This window comes from Bombina bombina, chromosome 2 (genome assembly GCF_027579735.1).
Source record: "Bombina bombina isolate aBomBom1 chromosome 2, aBomBom1.pri, whole genome shotgun sequence".
NCBI classification, from domain to species: Eukaryota; Metazoa; Chordata; class Amphibia; order Anura; family Bombinatoridae; genus Bombina; species Bombina bombina.
This window is the reverse complement of record NC_069500.1, coordinates 276,395,108-276,411,561: the sequence shown is the minus strand read 5'-3', so window position 1 is coordinate 276,411,561 and position 16,454 is coordinate 276,395,108. Positions and strand designations below refer to the sequence as shown.

At 41.5% G+C, this 16,454-nt stretch overlaps 1 protein-coding gene across 3 annotated transcripts in view; it reads right to left on the bottom strand.

The window, feature by feature from the left end:
- Positions 1 to 16,454, bottom strand: part of KCNN2 (potassium calcium-activated channel subfamily N member 2) — a 342,268-nt gene that overhangs the window by 116,293 nt on the left and 209,521 nt on the right. For all 3 annotated transcript variants that reach the window (XM_053701554.1, XM_053701555.1, XM_053701556.1), the window contains exon 4: positions 2,228 to 2,369. In XM_053701554.1, the coding sequence (XP_053557529.1) occupies positions 2,228 to 2,369 (142 nt within the window). The remainder of the gene's footprint in view (positions 1 to 2,227; positions 2,370 to 16,454) is intronic.

The following is a 16,454-nucleotide window of genomic DNA, read 5'->3' as shown; positions in this document are numbered from 1 at the left end:
CTGACCCAATTATTCAGCCAGGCCATAACTGCATTTAGCATGCTTTCTGCTGACATCCGTGCTGTAGCTTTTCTACAATCAGACAAGAATAAAGTTTTAAAATTCACCCATATGGGAAAAGATACATTTTTACAAAGCATCATATTCTTATATGCAATTAGCTGAGTTGTATAAATAAATTACTAGAGAAGCAACTCACAGAGGTGCACTAGTATATTTTATATAATCAGCACATTTTTATCTACAGTGGGAAAAAATATAATTGGGATTTATTTTTGTGATACGGAATGGAAAATATAATGGCAAACTGCAGTCTATCATTTCCACAGTGAACCAGGTTTTTATACCATAGAGGGAACATTGTTTATGTGTGACATGGTTTAAGTTTAGACATTAGTTTTTCAGAAATTGCTTTTGTTGGCACTATTTGCTCTTTTGTTCCTTAATATAATATAAACAGATGTTTTCATTATGTATGAAGCTTAAAGGGACAGTCTGATCAAAATGAATCTTTCAGATAGGGCATGCAATTTTAAACAATTTTCCAATTTACTTTTACCATCAAATTTGCTTTATTCTCTTGGTATTCTTTTTTGAAAGCTAAACCTAGGTAGGCTTATATGCTGTTTTCTAAACTGTTGAAAACCCGTCTCTTATATCAGTGCATTTTGACAGTTTTTCACAGTTAGACACTGCTAGCGCATGTGTATCATATAGACAACTCCCGTGGAGTTATTAAGGAGTCAGCACTGATTGGCTAAAATGCATGTCTGTCAAAAGCACTGAGATAAGGGGGCAGTCTGCAGAGGCTTAGGTAACTTCAGAGGTAATAATTATATTAATATAACAGTGTTGGTTATGCATAACTGGAAAATGGGTAATAATTGGATTAGCTATTTTTTTAAACAATAACCATTTTCAAGTAGACGGTCCCTTTAATAAAGATTATCTACTGAAAATATTTAAAGTTTAAAGTTATAGATTACCTACCATTAAAGTTTACAGCTTTTTCACACACACAAAAAATAAAAATAAAAAATTCATAGGTATACACACACATAATACAAAGGTATTACGTACGTATATACTGTACACACATAAACATAGGATGGTCAGCACTCACGTTTGTTTGTAATTCAAAATTTGTAACATCATTTGGCCAAATCATTAGTCACAGGAGCCTTGTCAAGGCCTTTTCTTACCCTAAGTTACAGCCACACAAGCTAGCTTCTAACTAAACACAATAATATGCAAACAGGGGTGACATACATTTTTAAGACACTTACAAAGCATGAAGGTTGACTGCTCTCACTCTGTGAATTTTTCCAATTACGTGAAATATGTACCCACTATATATATATATATATATATAGAATGTAGGGACAGTCACACTAACCAACAGTTTAAGTACCAGGGGACTGGTAATGAGCAATATACAAAAAGTATAATAATGGCAAAGCAAAACTACACGTTGTTTGCATGACATTTGTATGTATGTCTGTGTGTGTGTCTGTGTGTGTGTCTGTCTGTGTGCACAAACACCAGGTGCGACACCACTACAGGTCATGTCTTTATTTTTGTGGCTACTTTCTACTACTGTGCATGCTCAAAATATATCAAAATTAGGCAGCTGTAAATGAACATACCTTAGCCACCACTGCTCGTTTCCTCAGAAGAAGAAAAAAACAACTCAAAATAATACAACATAAAATCTATCAGCATGCAAATTTAATGACGATACATGCAGCTTTTTTTTAAATTTAGATAAGGTTAATTAATTATTTTGCACATCATTTTCCACTTTATAGTCGCCAACAATGATAAATGCATTTCATAAACATAAAATTTGAGTTTCTCCCTACTTTCCACTACTCATGGGCAGTGTTCCCTCTAAGGCCAGTTTTGTGAGCAGACCAGCATTGAAACAGTTATTTAGAGCAATTAGCAAACACTAGACAATGCAGACTTCAAGGTGTGGTTCCTTTATTAACTGTTTTACTGCTGGACTGCTCAAAAAGTGGCCTTAGAGGGAACACTGCTCATGGGTACAATCATGTTGAAATCTAGGTTCCAAAATGACGGCACCCATAATTAGACAGAGTGGATGAAATATGCTTAGTATTTAATGTCCCCTTAATGCAGACATATGTGTACTAACCATAAACTTTTTTCTTGTCTTTTCTTTTTTTTATATTGTACAAATAGTAGAAGCAAGTCAAGTTATTACCATAATTCCAGTGAGTAAGCACACTCCTTTCCCACAGTATGTATTCGGTACCATGTCACCATATCCAATCGACAGAAATGTAATTGAGATCAACCACATTGCTCCAAGGAAATTGCTAGTAACATCCTGTTGGTCATGGTACCTGAAACAAGCAGAAAATATTCTGTGAAAAATACCATTAAAAAGATAAAGTTCACCTTTTACACATTTTAAAATACACTTTTTTTCAAAGCAACAAAGAAAATATTGACTTAAATGTTCCATTAAGTTTCTTTCAATAATAACCTAGAAGAGTCTTAAATGATCTAGGGACATTTTGAGTGATGAGTAAAAAAAAACCTTGAGCACAATATTGAGTGTTAGCTACACGTTTACAACTTAACGGGACAGTTTACCTACAATTTTCTCCCTTTAATTGGTTCCCAATGATCCATTTTACCTGACTGAGGGCCAGATTATGAGTGGCGCGTTAACATGAGCAATAAGGCATTTATCGTGGCTGTTTGCGCGCATCAGGTTTTCAGCTCGTATTACAATTTTAAAGTAAATTCCGAACATGTGTGCGCAATCGCAATTTACGCTAGAATGATTACCACCACACCTCAGAACTCAGGTTAAATTGTTTTGTGAAATAAAAAAGTGTCACAAAACACATCACATCTTTTATGTGCAGAACATTTGAATGTGAAATATTAATATTTTCATGTCGGGTTAGAGCACTTGAGAATATGCGATTAGGTTTGCAAGCGAGTAGGGTGTTTCCCTCATTTTTTTTGCTCCATTGACTTCTGTATAGAAATCTGTTTACTTTCAACTCATAATAGAAGTGCAATCCCAATGCGCGCAAAAGGTTTACTTCTAGGGCTTTTGCTCTCTCTCTATCCCCCCTCTTTTGAGCTCTCTCTCTCACGGCCACGGCACCCCGCCTGGTCCCTGTCACCTCCACCCCGTAGAAGTAAAATGAAAAGTTGTTTAAAATTGTATGCCTTATTGTAACCATGAAACAAAAAATTTGGGTTTCAAGTCCCTTTAAATAAACAAATAGTTTTTTGAATCACTAAATTAGGCAACTTTTGACTAATAGCCCCATGTCCTGTTTCTTTTGGAGATTTTAAATTATACAAAAAAGTGAGGCCCTGTGCAGTGTAGCCATCTCAAAAAGATACAGGCAGGATAGCAGGTCCTACTGTAACTTCGTCAATGGATGATCCAGCCACATTATTTTGTGCAGAAAGCAGTGGAAACTGCATAACTTTTAGGATAGTCGTTGATTAAACAGGCCAGGGGGCTCATATGGAATAAAGAAGTGTGTAGATTTATTTATCATTGATACTAAGGGGCCGATTTATCAAGTGCCAGGTGGACATGATCCGCCGTAGTGGATCATGTCTGCCTGACATCGATAAATGCAGACAGCGTATTGCACAAGCATTTTGTGTGAAATGCTTGTGCAATACCGCCCCCTGCACATTCGCAGCCAATAGGCCGCTAGCAGGGGGTGTCAATCAGGCCGATCGTATCCGTCTTAAGACCGCTGCTTCTTAACTTATGTTTCAGGGGAAACTACGGGGGTAGATAGCATCATCCGCTGCTTGATAAATCTACCTCATAGGGTCATACACACAATTTTAACTTTAGGGGACAATATTTTACTAGTCAAAATTAATTCTGAAGTCTGGAAGAACTTGACCTTGCAGGTTAAAGGACCACTAAATACAGTATAATTGCACACTTAGCAAGTGCATAATAAAATGACAATACAATAACACTTTAAATAAGCAGTAGATTTTTTTTTCTGACAAATGTATTTTTCCCCATTTGCTGACCCCCTGTATCATGTGACAGCCATCGGCCAATCACAGACAGGTATAAGTATAACTGGTGAACTTGTGCCTATGATTAGAAGAAGCTGGTGCCTCAGAAAGTATGTATATAAAAAGATTGTGCAACATTTGATAAGATAAGTAAATTGTAATGTCTCTTAAAACCGCATGCTGTATCTGAATAATGAAAGTTTAATTTTGACTTTTTTGTCCCTTTAATCTTGATTTTAATAACATATTAAGCTGCCACCATCTTACTGGAGACTTATATTAACCCCACTTTTGCTACTAGGAACCAGAATAAACTTAAAGGTGACATTCATCTATCCAATAAGCCCACATACAAAGGTCAGACATATAGCTCACATTCAGATGAGAGAAAAAATAACTGCACAGCATGATACTGATGCTGTTGAAATAGAAAAATGCAAAAAAACACATAAAAAAGATTAAATGTTTTCAGATAAAATGGAATCTCACTACTGAATTCTTTCAATAATTGGATTATAAGTGATGCAATTTGATAACTGGGATTCTGATAACCTGGGTAGCATCAAAAATGTGGAATCCAGAAAACCACCTGTGTCAAATACATAATACAGCTCTTCTACTGGATAGGATTAGAAATGCATAAATAAATCCAAGCAAATACAGTAGTCTGTATTAAAGCAAATACTGTAACAATGTCACCTATAAGCTTAATATGATATTTATTTCTGTACAAAATGATCAAACCATAAATATATTGTGACGATGAACAAAATCATTTAGTAAAACTTAATGTATGATGAGAGCAACAGATTAAAGAGAGAACTGCATTTTTATCTATACAGTTTTTATTATCTTGGAGCAAACACTGGGAAAGGGTTAAACCTTCTATCTGCTGTGGATTTCTTGATATACTTTAAATGTCATCTTAGGTTTCAAACAGATGCTTGTACATGTTTACTGAGGCTTACACTTGAAAGAATTCTTAGACACTGGGTGAAAAAAATATTATATAACTGTCCTTAAATGTCACAAGGCAGCTGTGGTAAAGAAGTCTCAAATGCTGTGAGCGGATCCTCTGATCTCCTTTGCTTGAGCACATAATAAAGGTGCTAAAGATACAAAGGGAAGTCACAGTAGGAAGCACATTCCTGTGCAGCTGATTTATTAGGTGTGTCACAAACAAAATAAATCCATACTGAAATGTTTTCTTTTGAAGAATCCAGTGCTCCGATAGATCCTGCAGATCAAACAATTTTAAAGGGATATGAAACCCATAAATTATCTTTTGTGATTCAGACAGCATACAATTTTAAAAAAAAGTTTCCAATTTACTACCGTTATCAAATTTGCTTTGTTTGCAGGATATTCTTAGTTGAAGACAAACACCTAGGTTGGTGTCTGGAGCACTACATGGAAGGAAATAGTGTGCTTACAAATGGATAAAAGTTTTGCAAAATTGCTGCTATATAGTGCTGCAGACACGTGCACATTTCTGAGCTTATGTCCGTCCTTTTCGACAAAAGAGAACAAGAGAACAAAGAAAAGTTGCTAATAGAAGTCAATTAGAAGTGTTCTAGCTAAGCATGCAGCACAGAATTGCATAGACAAAATGATTTGTGCCTCAAGGCATAACAAGCATTTGTCAAAAGACAGGAGTCTTGGTCCATGTCCATAATACCAAATAAAAAATTCCCCACATTTAAGAAATTTTTTAAATACACTGTCACTTTAAGAATTTTTAATACCACAGCCGCTTAACGTTATGTAAAAATTCTTTGAAATAATAAACCAATACCGTAACACTTATACACAATTTGGCTGCCAGAAGTCTCTAAAATGATCATATAGTAGATCAACACTGAAGAGACTGAAATTCAATGACGCCGCTCCGCACAGTGAATATCCGACAGCGGAGAGAAGTCACATGACCGGCAGAGAGAGGAAACTACGCAGCAAGTAAAAGGCGCGTTTCCCTCTGCCTACAACACCGGAGCCTAATTTACACAAACGCTCAAGCAGTCTCTCAGTTAGCCTGTTCTAGCTAAGCAAGCAAAGAAAACCAACTGCCAAATTTAGCCCAAAGTGGAAAAACGTCCCGATAAAGTGAAAATTAACCCCTAGTCTAAACATACATAATGTGCCTGCCCACTGCCAAAGAAAATCCTGTATAAAGGATTTTAAAAATGTGCCCATCTACTGCATATGACATATTCTTCTGAAGTGCAAGTCTCCAAGACCTAGAAGACAAAAGCACTTACCTGCAGTCTTGCTGTCCGGCAGGAAGACAGCTCACAAGGCATGAAAGGACACATACTCCTTATAGAGACCTGTATAAAAGAAAGAACAGAGTAACCAACTCTGGCTTTCTGTACCATGGGCAGCAATGTGTTAGGAAACAAAGCAAGGACTACCTCACAACTTCCTAACTGCTTTAAAGCCACCACTACTCTACTGAAGAGATTGACGTGGACTCAGCTAAACCCAAATCCTTGCTTGCAGGGAAAAGTACCCAAAAAAGGAATTAATTTCTTCAGACACCAAACTTCACCTCCTCCATTGACAGAGGCAAGCAGAATGACTGGGGATTATGGGTAGGGGAGTGACACTTAACAGCTTTGTTGTGGTGCTCTTTGCCTCCTCCTGCTGGCCAGGAGTGATATTCCCACTAGTAATTGGAATTACGTCGTGGACTCTCCATATCTTAGGAAAGAAAACTAATGTCGGCTATCGCTCATCCTCTAAGCCAAAGGTGGACTAAGCCAAAGGCATTTAAACTATAATTTTCTATTGAGATTTTAGTTTAAAACACTGCACACATATATATGTACATATACATACGTACACATATATGCATACACACATACATACATGCACATATTCAGTATATGTACATACATATACACATATATACGCATACGCACATATACTTACACATACACACACACATACACAAACATATGTACACATATATGCATACACACATATACTTACACACACACACACACAAATACATACATACATATACATACATATGTACACACATATATGCATACACACGTATACTTACACACATACATACATATACACATTTATGCATACACACATATACTTACACACATACATACATATGTACACACATATACACATATATGCATGCACACATACATATGTACACACGTATATGCATACACATATATACCTACACGCATACATACATATATACATACACACATATACCTACATACATATGTACACACATATATGCATACACACATACACACATATATGCATACACACATACATACATATGCTATGTAGTTGTACACATATATGCATGCACATACAGTATCTCACAAAAGTGAGTACACCCCTCACATTTTTGTAAATACTTTATTATATATTTTTATGTGACAACACTGAAGAAATGACACTTTGCTACTACAATGTAAAGTAGTGAGTGTACAGCCTGTATAACAGTGTCAATGTGCTGCCCCCTCAAAATAACTCAACACACAGCCATTAATGTCTAAACTGTTGGCAACAAAAGTGAGTACACCCCTGGAAATTGGGCCCAAAGTGTCAATATTTTGTGTGGTCACCATTATTTTATAGCACTGCCTTAACCTTCTTGGGCATGGAGTTCACCGGGGCTTTACAGGTTGCCACTGGAGTCCTCTTCCACTCCTCCATGAAAACATCACGGAGCTGGTGGATTTTAGAAACCTTGCGCTCCCCCACATTCCGTTTGAGGATGCCCCACAGATGCTCAATAGGGTTTTGGTCTGGAGACATGCTTGGCCAATCCATCACCTTTACCCTCAGCTTCTTTAGCAAGGCAGTGGTCATCTTGGAGGTGTGTTTGGGGTCGGTATTACGTTGGAATACTGCCCTGTGGCCCAGTCTCCGAAGGGAGGGGATCATGCTCTGCTTCAGTATGTCACAGTACGTTAGCATTCATGGTTCCCACAATGAACTGTAGTTTCCCAGTGCCAGTAGCACTCATGTAGGCCCAGCCCATGACACTCCCATCATAATGCTTGACTGTAGGCAAGACACACTTACTCCTCACCTAGTTGCCGCCACATATGCTTGACACCATATGAACCAAATAAGTTTATCTTGGTCTCATCGGACCACAGGACATGGTTCCAGTAATCCATGTCCTTAATCTGCTTGTCTTCAGCAAACTGTTTGTGGGCTTTCTTGTGCATCGTCTTTAGAAGAAGCTTCCTTCTGGGACGACAGCCATGCTGACCAATTTGTTGCATTGTGCGGCATATGGTCTGAGCACTGAAAGGCTAACCCCCCCACCCCTTTAACCACTGCAGAAATGCTGGCAGCACTCATACGTCTATTTCCCAAAGACAACCTCTGGATATGACGCTGAGCATGTGCACTCAACTTTTTTGGTCGACCATGGCGAGGCCTGTTCTGAGTGGAACCTGTCCTGTGAAACCGCTGTATGGTCTTGCCCACCGTGCTGCAGCTCAGTTTCAGGGTCTTTGCAATCTTCTTATAGCCTAGGCCATCTTTATGTAGAGCAACAATTCTTTTTTTCAGATCCTCAGAGAGTTCTTTGCCATGAGGTGCCATGTTGAACTTCCAGTGCCCAATATGAGAGAGTGTGAGAGCAATAACAGCAAATTTAACACACCTGCTCCCCATTCACACCTGAGACTTTGTAACCCTAACCAGTCACATGACACTGGGGAGAGAAAATGGCTAATTGAGCCCAATTTGGACATTTCCACTTAGGAATGTACTCACTTTTGTTGCCAACGGTTTAGAGATTCATGGCTGTGTGTTGAGTTATTTTGAGGGGACAGCAATTTTACACTGTTATACAGGCTGTACACTCACTACTTTACATTGTAGCAAAGTGTAATTTCTTCAGTGTTGTCACATGAAAAGATATAATAAAATATTTACAAAAATGTGAGGGGGGGTACTCACTTTTGTGAGATACTATATATACTTAGACATACATACATACAAACATACAAACATGATATGTACACATATATGCATACATACATATATTTACACATATATATGCATACATACATATACTTACACACATATATGCATACACACATAATATGTACAGACATATACACATATACTTACAAACATACATACACATGGTATGTATACACATATACTTACAGGTGAAAGTTGAAAATAAACATTAAGGACCAGATTACCAGTGGAGCGCAAATTATGATCCCACTTGAGCTTTCATTGAGCTAAAAGTTAGATTTTTGCGCTTGTCTGGTTGCGCTCGAATTACGAGTCGGAAGTAAACTGTTTTCGCTCTTGTGGTAACCCGACTAGTGAAAAAATCCAAACTTAGAATATCACGTGCGTGTCACGTATACCCCCTTAGAAGTCAATAGAGAAAAAAAAGTGTAAAAAAATCAACTAACACCCACTCTTGCGCAAACATGATCTCATAGTCTCATGTGCGATAACCTGACATGAAAACATGAATATTTCACATTCCAATGTTCTGCACATAACAGAATATGTTCTATTTATTTTTAAATAAATATTTCTACATATATCTGATGCTTTTTTGGTACAATATATACTTATACCTATGTGCAGAACATTGGAATGTGAAATATTTACAGTAAATACATAGTTAAAACCCTTATTAAATATGAATATATGTGTAGAAGCTGGGCCACTTTTGGTTCAGAAGCTGGGTTATGCTTGCTTATTGGTGGCTAAATGTAGCCACCAATAAGCAAGTGCTATCCAGGGTACTAAACCTAAAATAGGCTGGCTCCTAAGCTTTACATTCCTGCTTTTTAAATAAAGATAGCAAGAGAATGAAGAAAAATTGATAATAGGAATAAATTAGAAAGTTGCTTAAAATTGCATGCTCTATCTGAATCATGAAAGAAAAAAATGAGTTTAGTATCCCTTTAACACTTTGCTTCAGGTCTCAAAGAGAACTACATTTTTTATTATTATGTGTTGTGCACAAGTGGAAGACATACCTCACCCGTTGTAATATAGCAGACTAGCCCTAAAGCCTGCTTACATGGGCCATTTTTTGCAGTACAGCGGTCCTACCCCTTGCTCTCTCTCTCCCCCTCTCTTTTGTGCTCTCTCCCCCTCTCTTTTGCGCTCTCGCTCCACCTCTCTTTTGCGCTCTCGCTCCACCTCTCTTTTGCTCTCTCTCTCTCCTCCCTCTCTTTTGCTCTCTCTCCCGCTTCACCTCTCTTTTGCTCTCTCTCTCCCCCCTCTCTTTTGCTCCATCACTCCCCCTCTCTTTTGCTTTCTCTCCCCCTCTCTTTTGCTCTCCCCCCTCTCTTTTGCGCTCTCTCTTTCCCCTCTCTTTTACGCTCTCTCTCTCCCCCTCTCCTTTGCGTTCTCTCTCTCTTTTGCACTCTCTCCCTCTCTTTTGCACGCTCTCTCCCCCTCTCTTTTGCGCTCTCTCTCCCCTTCTCTTTTGCGCTCTCTCCCTCTTTCATTTGCACTCTCTCTCCCCCTCTCTTTTGCGCTCTCACTCCCCATCTCTTTTGCACTCTCTCTCTCCCCCTTCTCTTTTGCATTCTCTCCCTCTCTTTTGCGCTCTCTCTCCCCCTCTCTTTTGTGCTCTCTCTCCCCCTCTCTTTTGCACTCTCTCTCCCCCCTCTCTTTTGCGCTCTCTCCCCCTCTCTTTTGCGTTCTCTCTCTCCCCCTCTCTTTTGAGCCCTCTCTCTCCCCCACTCTTTTGCGCTCTCTATCTTCCCCCTCTCTGTTGTGCTCTCTCTCCCCTCCTCTCTTTTATGTTCTCTATCTCCCCCTCTATTTTGCTCTGTCTCTCTACCCTTTTTTTTGCTCTCTCTCTCATTCCTCTCTTTTGCTCTTTCTCTCCATCCCTCTCTTTTGCTCTCTCTCATCCCTCTCTTTTGCTGTCTCTCTCCCCTCTCTTTTGCTTTCTTTCTCCATCCTTCTCTTTTTCTCTCTCTCCCCCTCACTTTTTCTCTCTCTCCCCCTCTCTTTTTCTCGCTCTCCCTCTCTCTTTTTCTCGCTCTCCCTCTCTCTTTTTCTCGCTCTCCCCCTCTTTTTTTCTCGCTCTCCCCCTCTCTTTTTCTCGCTCTCCCCCTCTCTTTTTCTCTCTTTCCCCTCTCTTTTTCTCTCTTTCTCCCTCTCTTTTTCTCTCGCTCCCCCTCTCTATTGCTCTCTCTCCCCCTCTCTTTTGCTCTCTCTCCCCCTCCCCCTCTGTATTGCTCTCTCTCCCCCCTCTCTTTTGCTCTCTCTCCCCCTTCTCTTTATCTCTCTCTTCCCTCTATTTTGCTCTTTCCCCTCTCTTTTGCTCTCTCTCCCCCCTCTCTTTTGCTCTTTCCCCTCTCTTTTGCTATCTCTCCATCCCTCTCTTTTGCTCTCTTTCTTCCCTTCTCTATTGCTCTCATCCCCCCTCTCTTTTGCTCACTCTCCCCCCACTCTCCCCCTCTTTCTCCCCCTATCTTCTTTTGCTCTCTTTCCCACTCTCTTTTGCTCTCTCTCTCTTCCCCTCTCTTTTGCTCTCTCTCTTTTCCCCTCTTATTTTCTCTCTCCACCTCTCTTTTGCTCTCTCTCTCTCCCCCTCTCTTTTTCTCTCTCTTTCACCCTCTTATTTTCTCTCTCCCCTCTCTTTTGCGCTCTCTCTCCCCCCTCTCTTTTTCCTCTATTTTGCTCTTTCCCCTCTATTTTGCTCTCTTCCCCTCTCTTTTTTCCTCTCTTCCCTCTATTTTGCTCTTTACCCTCTATTTTGCTCTCTCTCCCCCTCTCTTCTGCTCTTTCCCCTCTTTTCTGCTCTTCCCTCTCTCTTTATCTCTTTCCTATCTCTTTTTGTCTCTCCCCCTCTCTTTCTATTTCTCTCCCCTCTCTCTCGCGCCGACTGCGAGAGACCTCGTTCCTATCTCTTTTGCGCTCTCTCCCCCTCTCTTTAGCGCTCTCCCCCCTATCTTTTGCTCTCTATCTCCCCGCTCTCTTTTGTTCTCTCTCTCTCTATCCCCTATCTTTTGCTCTCTCTCTCCCCCCTCTCTTTTGCTCTCTCTCTCCCCCTCTCTTTTGCTCTCTCTCTCCCCCCTCTCTTTTTCTCTCTCTCTCCCCCTCTCTTTTGTGCTCTCTCCCATTCTCTTTTGCGCTCTCTCTCGCTCCACCTCTCTTTTGCTCTCTCTCTTCCTCTCTTTTGCGCTCTCTCTCTCCCCCTCTGTTTTGCACTCTCTCCCCATCTCTTTTGCACTCTCTCTCTCCCCCTCTCTTTTGCGCTCTCTCTCTCCCCCTTTATTTTGCGCTCTCTCCCCCTTTCTTTTGCGCTCTCTCCCTCTCTTTTACGCTCTCTCTCTCCCCCCTCTCTTTTGCGTTCTCTCCCCCCTCTTTTGCACACTCTCTCTCCCCCTCTCTTTTGCGCTCTCTCTCTCCCCCATTCTTTTGCGCTCTCTCTTTTGCGCTCTCTCTCTCCCCCCTCTCTTTTGCACTCTCTCTCCCACCTCTCTTTTGCGCTCTCTCCCCCCTCTCTTTTGCACTCTCTCTCTCCCATCCTCTCTTTTGCGTTTTCTCCCCCTCACTTTTGTGCTCTCTCCCCCCTCTCTTTTGTGCTCTCTCTCTCCCATCCTCTCTTTTGCGCTCTCTCCCCCTCTTTTGTGCTCTCTATCTCCCTCTCTTTTGCGCTCTCTCTCTCCCCCCACTCTTTTGCGCTCTCTCTCTCTCCCTCCTCTATTTTGCTCTTTACCCTCTATTTTGCTCTCTCTCCCCCTCTCTTCTGCTCTTTCCCCTCTTTTCTGCTCTTCCCTCTCTCTTTAGCTCTTTCCTATCTCTTTTTGTCTCTCCCCCTCTCTTTCTATTTCTCTCCCCTCTCTCTCGCGCCGACTGCGAGAGACCTCGTTCCTATCTCTTTTGCGCTCTCTCCCCCTCTCTTTAGCGCTCTCCCCCCTATCTTTTGCTCTCTATCTCCCCCCTCTCTTTTGTTCTCTCTCTCTCTATCCCCTATCTTTTGCTCTCTCTCTCCCCCCTCTCTTTTGCTCTCTCTCTCCCCCTCTCTTTTGCTCTCTCTCTCCCCCCTCTCTTTTTCTCTCTCTCTCCCCCTCTCTTTTGTGCTCTCTCCCATTCTCTTTTGCGCTCTCTCTCGCTCCACCTCTCTTTTGCTCCCTCTCTCCCCCTCTCTTTTGCTTTCTCTCCTTCTCTCTTTTGCTCTCTCTCTTCCTCTCTTTTGCGCTCTCTCTCTCCCCCTCTGTTTTGCACTCTCTCCCCATCTCTTTTGCACTCTCTCTCTCCCCCTCTCTTTTGCGCTCTCTCTCTCCCCCTTTATTTTGCGCTCTCTCTCTCCCCGTTTCTTTAACGCTCTCTCTCTCGCCCCTCTCTTTTGCGCTTTCTCTCTCCCGCTCTCTTTTGCGCTCTCTCTCTCCCCCTCTCTTTTGCGCTCTCCCCCTCTCTTTTACGCTCTCTCTCTCCCCCCTCTCTTTTGCGTTCTCTCTCTCTTTTGCGCTCTCTCCCCCCTCTTTTGCATGCTCTCTCTCCCCCTCTCTTTTGCGCTCTCTCTCTCCCCCATTCTTTTGCGCTCTCTCTTTTGCACTCTCTCTCTCCCCCCTCTCTTTTGCACTCTCTCTCCCACCTCTCTTTTGTGCTCTCTCCCCCCCTCTCTTTTGCGCTCTCTCTCTCCTATCCTCTCTTTTGCGTTCTCTCCCCCCCACTTTTGTGCTCTCTCCCCCCTCTCTTTTGTGCTCTCTCTCTCCCATCCTCTCTTTTGCGCTCTCTCCCCCTCTTTTGTGCTCTCTATCTCCCTCTCTTTTGCGCTCTCTCTCTCCCCCCACTCTTTTGCGCTCTCTCTCTCTCCCTCCTCTCTTTTGCGCTCTCTCTCCCCCATTCTTTTGCGCTCTCCCCCCCTCTCTTTTGCGCTCTCTCCCCCCTCTCTTTTGCGCTCTCTCTCTCTCCCCCCTCTCTTTTGCGCTCTCTCTCCCATCCTCTCTTTTGCGTTCTATCCCCCCTCTTTTGTGCTCTCTATCCTCCTCTCTTTTGCGCTTTCTCTCCCCCCTCTCTTTTGCGCTCTCTCTCTCTCCCCCCTCTCTTTTGCGCTCTCTGTCTCCCATCCTCTCTTTTGCATTCTCTCCCACCCTCTTTTGTGCTCTCTATCCTCCTCTCTTTTGCGCTCTCTCTCCCCCTCTCTTTTGCGTTTTGTCTCTCCCCCCTCTCTTTTTGCTCTCTTTCTCCATCCCTCTATTTTGCTCTCTCTCTCCATCCCTCTATTTTGCTCTTTCTCTCCATCCCTCTCTCCCACCTCTCTTTTGTTCTCTCTCTCCCCCCTCTTTTGCTTTGTCTCTCTCCCCTCTCTTTTGCTCTCTCCCTCCATCCCTCTCTTTTGCTCTCTCTCTCCCCCTCTCTATTGCTCTCTCTCTCCCATCTCTTTTGCTCTCTCTCTCCCATCTCTTTTGCTCTCTCCCCCCCTCTCTTTTTCTCTCTCTTCCCTCTATTTTGCTTTCTCTCTCCCCCTCTCTTTTGCTCTCTCTCTCCCCCTCTCTTTTTCTCTCTCTTCCCTCTATTTTGCTCTTTCCCCTCTATTTTGCTCTCTCTCCCCCCTCTCTCCTGCACTTTCCCCTCTCTTCTGCTCTTTCCCCTCTATTTTGCTCTCTCCCCCCCCCCCTCTTCTGCTCCTCCCCCTCTCTTTTTCCTATCTCTTTTTGTCTTTCCCTCTCTCTTTCTATTTCTCTCCCCTCGCTCTCGTGTCGGCTGCATCCGGCCACACCCCAGCCACGCCCGATCACACCCCGACCATGCCCAGCTACGCCCATGTTCCCATCCGGCCACGCACACACTCCCGTCCGGTCACGCCCATGCTCCCATCGGCCACGCCCACTTCTGCTGCAAACAGCATGTCAGGTAAGGCCAGGTGTGTTTGTCCCCGTGCTGTCTCTACTGCACATGACAACTTCGGACAAACACACTTGGCCTTTTATATTATAGGATAGGGCAAACTTAAAAACAAATTCAGGTGCATTAAGATTCTCTGGTAAATCTTTTATTCCCATTCACTTGTAATATGAGATTTGCACTATCCTTAGCACAGGGTTGTGATATAGATAGCACACCAAGTGAAACTGAGTGTGCTCCACTTGTAATGTAGACCTTTATATGACAATCTCAAAGTATTTCTTGACCATTTATTACAAGTGGCTTCCTCCAGCTTCCTTTTGCTCCTACTTGATCTGAAGCTTAATTGAGAAACCGTTATAACTTCCTATTATTATAAGGAGTCTCTTTTGCATGTTAATAGAAATCTAGACCTTAGTTCAGAGTTTCCAACTGTTCCTCATTTTGTGGACATGTTACAGTTTGGGACAATATAGGACTTAGTAAAATTCCTGGTTTCCTGAGGACTGCCTAGCCACACCCTCATATGACCAACAGCAATTAAAACAATGCAAAAAATAAAAATACAATATAAAGTGTTTTAAAAGCATTTAAAACTGTTATTTTCTTTACACAGGTATTGTTATTTAGAAGACTAAATTGATCTACAAATTGTAAAGAGTGAATTGTCTGTTTTTCTCTAGCCAATAATCTTCAAATGCAATTGACATAAGCAACCACTAGGTGGCATGTAGAGAAGGTCAGGCAAACTGCAGAATTAAAGGGACAGTAAAGTCAAAATTAAACTTTTATGATTCAGTTTGAGCATGCAATTTTAAATAACTTTCCAATTTACTTCTGTTATCAAATTGACTTTGTTCTCTTGGTATCTTTTAGTGAAGAGTAAAACCAGGTAGGCTCATAAGATCTCAGGAGTGTTCACGTGTCTTTAGTACTCTATGGCAACAGTGTTCTGCAACATTATTTGTAGCTTTGCTATACAATGTAGCAAAACACTGATGCCGGGATAGAGCATTGTTTCTCAACCGCGGTCCTCAAGTACCCCCAACAGGCCAGATTTTCATTATAGCTGAACCAGTGCCCAGGTGAAGTAATCAGCTTATGGGTGAGAGCAGGTTAATAAACATGGTGTTACTGATCAGCTGATTACAGGTAGCCCTCAGTTTACGCCGGGGTTAGGTTCCAGAAGGAATGGTTGTAAATCGAAACCGTTGTAAATTGAAACCCAGTTTATAATCTAAGTCAATGGGAAGTGAGGGAGTTAGGTTCCAGGCCCCTCTCAAAATTGTCATAAGTAACACCTAATACATTATTTTTAAAGCTTTGAAATGAAGACTTTAAATGCTAAACAGCATTATAAACCTAATAAAATAATCACACAGCACAGAATATATAATTAAACTAAGTTAAATGAACAAAAACATTTGCTAAAAAGCATTATAAACCTAATAAAATAATCACACAACACAGACTTCACTTGCATTTTTCTGCAAACAGTTCTTTCTATGCATTCCAATCTGGACTGATTTATACAAAGGAAGATCTTGTTCCTTTGAAATCTGCTTGATAGC